This window comes from Nothobranchius furzeri, chromosome 10 (assembly GCF_043380555.1).
Source record: "Nothobranchius furzeri strain GRZ-AD chromosome 10, NfurGRZ-RIMD1, whole genome shotgun sequence".
Lineage (NCBI taxonomy): Eukaryota > Metazoa > Chordata > Actinopteri > Cyprinodontiformes > Nothobranchiidae > Nothobranchius > Nothobranchius furzeri.
Window position 1 is genome coordinate 57,887,293 of NC_091750.1, and position 8,030 is coordinate 57,895,322.

General features: G+C 39.2%; 1 protein-coding gene across 1 annotated transcript; it reads left to right on the forward strand.

Moving 5' to 3' along the window:
• Positions 1 to 4,449: 4,449 nt before the first annotated feature.
• Positions 4,450 to 5,407, forward strand: LOC107386784 (insulin). The gene is made up of 3 exons (XM_015961400.3): positions 4,450 to 4,560; positions 4,700 to 4,892; positions 5,085 to 5,407. The coding sequence occupies exons 2-3, from the start codon at positions 4,712 to 4,714 to the stop codon at positions 5,213 to 5,215; spliced, it is 312 nt and encodes a 103-aa protein (XP_015816886.3). The 5' UTR covers positions 4,450 to 4,560; positions 4,700 to 4,711; the 3' UTR covers positions 5,216 to 5,407.
• Positions 5,408 to 8,030: the final 2,623 nt, after the last annotated feature.

Here is an 8,030-nt window from a genome sequence, read left to right on the forward strand (position 1 = left end):
CTGAACTACAGCCTGATTGTTTAATTAACTTCTTCTTTTGCCTAAACCCTCTCTTCACCATGGTAATCTACCCCTTTATAGTTGAGGACCCTGAGTTTAGGCTTGGAGGTGCTGATCTTCATCTTAGCTGTTTCACAGACTGGCTAGATAAACTCACATACACCAATGAATGACCTTCCAAAGCTAAATAGCTAGTCTAGTCTTCCACAACAAGGAAAAACCAAATAGCTCCTTTTAAATCTTAAATTCAAACTCTTCGGTGAAGCCTCCTGGCACAGACCCTCCTATGGATGTCCTACTAAAACATTAATAAATACTGTATAAAAACACTCTGATGAAAATACATTTAGCCATTCACATTACCGTAAATGAAACTGACAGGAACCTGAGTTAGTTATGCCCTACTGGACTGGTGCTCCATGTATGATCTTATTTATTCTACTTAACACAGATGGTGCAGTGAATCCACATATGGTTTAACAGAGGCCTTTTAGTTACATCTTACAAAAAATTCAACTGGTACATTTTGTTCTTTCTCCTAATCTCATAAAAACAGTAAACAGGTTATTTGAAACCTGCCTGTCTGTTATGACAAATGTAGCGGAAATCCACATTTTATATCATCAGGTTAACTTTGTTTGGATTTACACGGAGAAGAACAATAACATTTTCACGCAAAGGTTTCTTTCACACTTAGCAGGAAAAAAGGGGGAATTTGAAACTGACCTACAATCGTATAAATTCCAAGGTATTATTTTCGAACATCTGGCTAACTCCTACATTTTCTCCCAGGAACGTAAATTTTACCAAGTGACTTGTTAAGCCAGACATTATCAGGACTTGGTCTGTCTTACCTCATCCTGCCAATAACTGACTCTCCCCCAAGGTTTGAATGCTTGTAAAACCTTCTCAGGGCATGTTCTGGAAGACTCCAGAATTTAGTCTTTATCAAGACCCTGATCCACAGTCAAAGGGTGTTTTGATTTGTTCACCATTAGAAATCAAGGTGCTCTAAGTTTAAAATCTTATCAGTTACAAACCTGACTGCTTGTTTTGTGTTTTTCTTTTACGTTAAACCTCTGTCAATTTGTGTTTCTCCAGTTAAAGTTCATGCTAACGGTAAAACTATTTAGTTTTAAGACATGAATTTTATTCTTTCCAGTTCAAAGTAATACTTTGATGCTAAAGTAATACTTTTTGAGGCTTTATATGAATAACTGTGTTAAATTGTGATCATGGACTTTCCATCTTTGGGAAGGTAGTTTATTTGAAAGAGCCACAGTGCCACTAAGTGGTTAAGGAGTGAAATACATGTGGGTGTGACAAAAAGAAAGATTATAAAACCAGAAGTTGAGACCTCGTGGGGCAGAACAAAGAAGAAAGATGCCTTAAGTGAACATTTGCTGGGCTTTTCATCTGGGCCCAGCACCAGATAACCCGACACTCATAAATTTGTTAAGCCATTAGCTCTCAAATTTTACGGTAAAAATCAGAAGCAACCCCGTTTGTTTGTTTTGACTTTCTACGTGAAACCGGAAGTCTGCGTGGCGGTTGAGTTTTCATATTAAGACTAAGAGCAATTTGGAACAGTTTGATGATTCGGCTCCATTTGGGATAATTTGGACCCGTGATCTGAGTTCCACGTTTCGAGGCCGCTGATGTGAAGGAAACTTGAGTCAAGCCACTACGGGAGAACACCTCCTTCTATACACCACAGACACAGTTGACCTAAGCTGAGGTGCCAAAAAGTCCTACGGGTCCTGAAGGCCACATTCGAGCTTCTGGACCAGCTGAACCAGCCCACAGGACACCTCTTTGGCGACGGAAAGAGGTCTGTGAAGCATCTCATCTGGCTGACTTTTGTGCTAAGCCCGATTAGTGAATTCAGATTAGTCCATTTCTTTATGGTGTGTTTTTATTTCGATCCCAGATCCACTTTAGCTTCAAGATCCCCTTTTTTCTTCTGCCATACCCCCCCCCCCCCCACACACACACACACACACACACACACTACACACATTACACACCCTCCCTTGGTTCTCCTTTTAGAAATTATTCCCCATTTTTCTATAATCCTCGTGTCACCGAATTTCCACTTTTGTTACAGATCAGTTATTTCCTATCACTGCCATAAAGCTTTGGGTTAGCAATTTTCTTAATTCCATGCATGAAACTATAAGCTGTGTTTGGTCCTTTTGTCAATGTATTAACTGATGTGGTTATAAATTCACAAAACGTAAATAACACCTGATCATTGTCTAGCAATTCTCAGGAATAATCGGCACATTCTGTCAAGTATTCTTAATTTAGATTACTTTGTGGTGTTAACTCTGAGACTGATTACATTACGAAGATATAGATGTTAAATCCAACGGTCCAGTTCCGGAAACTGGTGGTGCCCCGATTAATTAAGATACGATTATAAACAAGCTAAATCTACGGCACATTTGAAATATAGATATAAATCTATATTTATCGCTACATAAAATACAACTCAACATGTAGTCTAAAAGCAACATTCTCTGTCAGAGGACCTTCTTGTCTATGATAATACCGTAATGAATCGGGGGGATTGAAGAGACCATCCATTCTTCGTGTAATCAGCTCAACTGCATGATGGATCACTGACTGAGATTGCCCTGAAACCACAGAGTCATTCTGCTGTCACCCTTCAGTGCATATGTAGGTGCTGTCTATACATCACATGTTAATGGAGCACTTCAAAGTCTTGGGCATACATAATTATCACCTCTGCAGGTAGAAGCAGTACCTTATTCATTACTTGTTAGCTGCATTATTAGATGACGAGTTATGCATTTCTTCAAGTCTATAGACATCTACTTTCCTGTTGTTATTCCATAATGTTTCTCTTCTTTGTGCTTGACTTTTAGAGTGCTGTAGTATGAAGGAGCAGCAGAGCAAAGGAAACAGTGCCTTAACTGAAAGAAGATTTTTTTATGCCAGTATTTACAGTCTGAAGGGGTTCGAATAAGGACAACTAGACTTTGGTTTCTTGAAGACGTTTTGCATGAATGACAACCTTCACCAGCAGTTTGAGCCCCAGTAGGGAGTGTCCATTTGTCACTTAGATAATGTCAAATCATGCATCATATGAAACAGACTCAACAATTACACCATACTGTACCATGAAAAAGCAAAAACACTGAAATCTAGTGATTCAGAAACTATTTAGTAGTATTTATAAAATATGCTTAAAGATGTAGTTCCCTCATTTAATCAGTGCATTTGCAGTGGTCTCTGGTAGAAATGAATGCACTGCAAGTCGTACTCCGAGGAAAAGCTTTGGTTTCAGGAGCTAGAAGTGATCCACATCAGAGTTGAGCTTCAGGCTGCCAATTTTAGAATAGAACAGAATAGAACACAATAGATTAGAATAGAATAAACATTATTGATCCTACAGGGAAATTCACTTGTTAAGGCAGCACAAACACTCAGAGAATAGGAAAAATATTACAGGTAAAAACGCAAAGACAGTAGGCTATCATTGTAACCTTCAACAATTAAAATAATAAATAAAAATAGGAAATACAGTTTCCAAGAAGAAACAGCATAAAGGACACAGACATACGAATGTACATACATCTGGGTATTATACAGGTATTACACACATACTGAATATAGCACTCATGTTAGCATGAACAAGGATAAGGCCAGTAACAGTTTAAATGAAATTACACACTCTTTTCTATCAGAAGCTAATGCAGGAAATAGGTGTAGGATACTCATTTCATGTTCAGCCTGCATTAAATACTCAGAGTGACCGATTATAATCAGGAACAGTCATTAAAAATGTTTTTTCAGTGAACCCAAAATAATGTCTGGGGGGTACTTGAGAAACACTGCATTAGGTGGTTGTTTCCGCTGAATACTGGCTTTATTAAAACACAATCTGTGGTCTGCCAGTTCAGCCAGGTGAAAATCAAATTTCAATAATACTCTGTCCAGCTCAATTAGATAATGAGTTCTTGTACAAGAGATTATGGTTATTGCATTTATGTTCATGTACACAGCTCAAGGAAATTAATTAATACGTTTGTGGAGAATTAGTCCTTTGAGCAGAAACCACATAACCTCAAGGTGAGTTACCGGGCTTAGCATGAACTTGTATTGTGATGTTTAGATTTGTTTTGTTTGTTAATCCTTGTTGTTCGGGGGGGGGGGGGGGGGGGGGTAGAAGGACTATATCCATTTAGATTTAATTCATGCTATTACAACAGTGGATTTTCTTGCTCAATAGAGGGCACAACAAGTTGATGGGTGATGAGTATTTTTCAGTGCACGGTAATCTGATTATTATGGGCCATTACCCAAGTTTACTTTACTAAGTGCTGCAAAGTGTATCCAGTAAATCAGTCACTCAGCTATAAACTGCCTTGTGCTAAGGTGCTGACTGGCAACTTTAAAACCAACTCATCCATTTGCACAAACACGGTGGGCGTGTCTGGCTAGTCTTGGGGGTATTAATGCAGATGTTTCCTTCAGTTCATCACACCAGCTTTCTCTCAGAGGCAATAAACCACTCCTCTACATCCAGTCTACGTAAGTGAGCTCTTTTCTTCTCTTGTCCTAATTTATTTTTTCCTTTTCAGTCATGCCTTTCCTTTTTCTTTTATTTCATCAGTCATTCTCTACTTTTGATTTGTTTAGCCCTTCTGCCATTGCACATGTTTTTGTCCAGGTTCAAAGCAATATGGCGACACTGTGGACACAAACAGCTGTTCTCCTGGTCCTACTGGTCATGTCATGTCCAAGCTCTCGAGCCACTTCCTTACAGAAGCTGTGTGGCCCTCATCTAACTGATGCTCTGTACCTTGTGTGTGGAGAAAGAGGCTTTCTCTTCAACCCTAGGAGTGATGACATCACTGCCATGCGTGAGACTAAACTCACTCTTGAGTTTTATTTTCTCCCAACAGCCTAAAGCATTGAAGTAACTAATTTCCGAAGAACATAAGCTACAATCCTTGCATTATTTGTTTAATTGAAACAGGTGGATGATGTTTATTTATTTATTTATTTTTACCTTTAACTATCTTTTCCATTCTGTGTCCCTAATCCAAATGCAGGTAATGCAGCATTGGTGAGGGGTGAAAACGAGGGCGCAGTCCAGATGGGAGCACTAGTGAAACGAGGCATTCTGGAGCTCTGCTGTGACAGACCCTGCACCATCTTTGACCTGCAGCAATACTGCTTCTAAAACCCAGAGTGCCTACCTGCTCTAGCCTTTTTTCTGTTTGCTTTACATAGCTTAGCTTCTTTGCTGGCTTCTTCTCTATCAGGATGTGTGTAGAAAGTAGTTGTTAGTAAGCCATTTGAAAATTGTGTTGTAACAAACAATGGAATTATTTTTCCAAGAAAATAAACATTTAGTTCATGAGTGGAAATTGGATCTTTTAGTGTTCGTGATTTTGTGCAATTTTCACTCTGAAGTGTTGGTCACTGTGTTTTGTACTGTTAGCAGAAAAGCAAAGGCTTCAAATAATCCGTGGTACTTTGTATATGAAAGGCTCCACAAAAGGTGTACAGGAAGTGCATCCTAGATGCAAATTTAGTAATTCTGCTTGACTTCCTCCTTCATATGAGTGGAAGTTTGTTTTAACAGTTTTCAGTCAAGTTTGGCAAAATAAAAGTACCGTGGAATATCACCTTGTCATGCAAAACCGTAGAATATTATGTGTTGCAGAAAGTTATCAAGGCAAACATGTATATAAAAATACAATCACTGCAGTTTAGGCACTAAATTGTTTTAATTTGTTTGTTTATAGCTGTAATTTTTTGGAGTAAATGTGGTATCACATCTGAAGATAATAAAAGTTATAGGCTCAAATTTTATCTTCTGTAAAGTCAGTAAACATTATACTTTAGAGTGCATGAACATGGGCTTTGGAGAAAATGTCATGCTGAGCTCTTCTCCTACCATCTTTATGCAGATGACATCCAACTGTACGTCTAAGCTGCAGCTGTTACACACCTGCTTAGACTCTATTAAAACCTGCTGGCTGGGAGCTTTCTTCAGCTGAATGAAGATCAGACTGAGATCCTCATCTGTGCCCCAGACAAGCTGGTTCCCAAAGTCAGAGACTCTCTTGGTCAGCTTGCTTCTCACACCAAACCCTCTGTTAGGAATCTTGGTGTGAACTTTGACCCAGCTCTCACCCTGGATTCTCATGTCAGTTCTCTTGTTCGCTCTTCCTTCTTCCATCTCAGGAACGTTGCTAAGCTGAGTCCCATTCTGCCTCGCTCTGAACTTGAGACAGTTCTCCACACCTTCATCTCCTCACGCTTAGACTACTGTAACTCTCTTTTCACGTGTCTGAGCAGAACCTCCCTGAACCGTCTACAGGTGGTTCAGAATGCCTGTGCTCGGCTTCTGACCAAGTCCTCCAAACACACCCACATCACCCCGCTTCGCCTCCAGCTTCACTGGCTGCTGGTTAACTTCAGGGTTCATTTCAGGGTACCAACAATTTTGTCCATGACTGTATGTGTCATAGATGGCAGTGGACTCGGTTACAATCAATTCTCTCAACCATCCAAGAGCAGTCTGGTGACGAACAAGGTTTTTTTTTAGGATGAGGGAGCACCATGCTAAAGTGGCTCAGGGAAAAAAACATCAATTCTGTGTCAGTGACTAACTCCCTGGATCTTAATTTAATTGAGAATTTGAAGTAAATCCTCGAAAGGCTGGTAGATGAACAAAACCCCACAAATTCTGACAAACCCAAAGTGCTGATTATGCAGGGATGGGCTGCCATCAGTCAGGATTTAGACCACAAGTTGACTGACAACACAGCAGAGTAAATAGTAAAGAAAGAAAAAGATGGATCAACGCAGAAAGCATTGGCTCTTTTGTATAAAGTTAATTCACTAAACTTTGTGAAAACTAACATTTATGTCACTCTCCAAACTTTGGTCACAGCTCTGCACATGCATTTACATTTTCAGTTAATCTGATTGCATATTTTTTTACGTTTTATTAACGGCTGTACAGACAAAGACATGGAAATTGATTCAGGAAAAATGTGCATTGTCATCTTATGACTGACACCTCTGTTTGAATCAAGCTATGAGCTATGGAACACACATACTATTTTGATGAGTTCTAAAAATGTGACTTAAGAGGGATTACTAGTGAAAAAGGCTTTTTGTTAAGGTGTTTGAATGGCTGGGGGTTGTGTTAAAGATTAGAACAAAAGCAGTTTTACTGTTAGGTGTTAATCAGCATTATTTTCTCACCAGTTCAGGTAGGGACTGCAAAGGTGAGCACAAAGATGAGCGTGCATGTCACATTTATTAGAGACCAGCACCCCCCCTGCTGGCTACTCTGTAGATCTAGTGAAATCCAACCATCTTTAGTTGGCCTCAAACACCAGTAAATACAGAACAACATATCTATATTTAATAAAAAAACAAAAACACAAGTGTAAAATTCACCTAATATCTTCCAGCTAGGGCTGTTTTGAATGTAAAACACCAAATAAAGTGTAAATAGCTTTACATAATTCCCCTTTTCCCAGTAAAACTTCTACTGGGGTGTTTTGCTAAATGGAAAAGATGTATTATGAACATCAAGGAGAAGTATGAAGTAACATTTATAAATAATACTTTAATTAATTTAGAATTTTGACAAGATACTTTTCTGAAAGGAGATGCTGTAGTCATTTCCTGTTTCAGGTTTATCTACAGCAACATTCAAGCTGCATCCACTGCTGCTGTGATTTCTAAATTTTCTTCAGATTTTTCATTTTCTCACTTTTACTATCCCTATTTGGCTGCACAATGTCACTGTTACCCCGGCTTTCCACAGGAGCCGTCAGCAGCACATTACTGCAGCAGCACGTCTTGCTCGCGTAAACTGCTGCTTGGCCCTTCCCACGAGACGCGAAGCAGCACACGAGTGACTTCGTCAGTAAACACAACAACAAGCAGGAGAAAACTACAACATGGCTCCAAAAGGTTTGTGTTTTATGTTCTGTCCGTTTTATAATCGCCAATACGGACCTGAAAAACAA

What these genes read in the sequence shown, in the direction of transcription:
- LOC107386784 (XM_015961400.3), top strand. Translation starts at nt 4,712, where the DNA reads ATGGCGACACTGTGGACACAAACAGCTGTTCTCCTGGTCCTACTGGTC. An exon ending in TGATGACATCACTGCCATGC is followed by an intron (nt 4,893 to 5,084) that starts GTGAGACTAAAC and finishes ATCCAAATGCAG; the next exon opens with GTAATGCAGCATTGGTGAGG.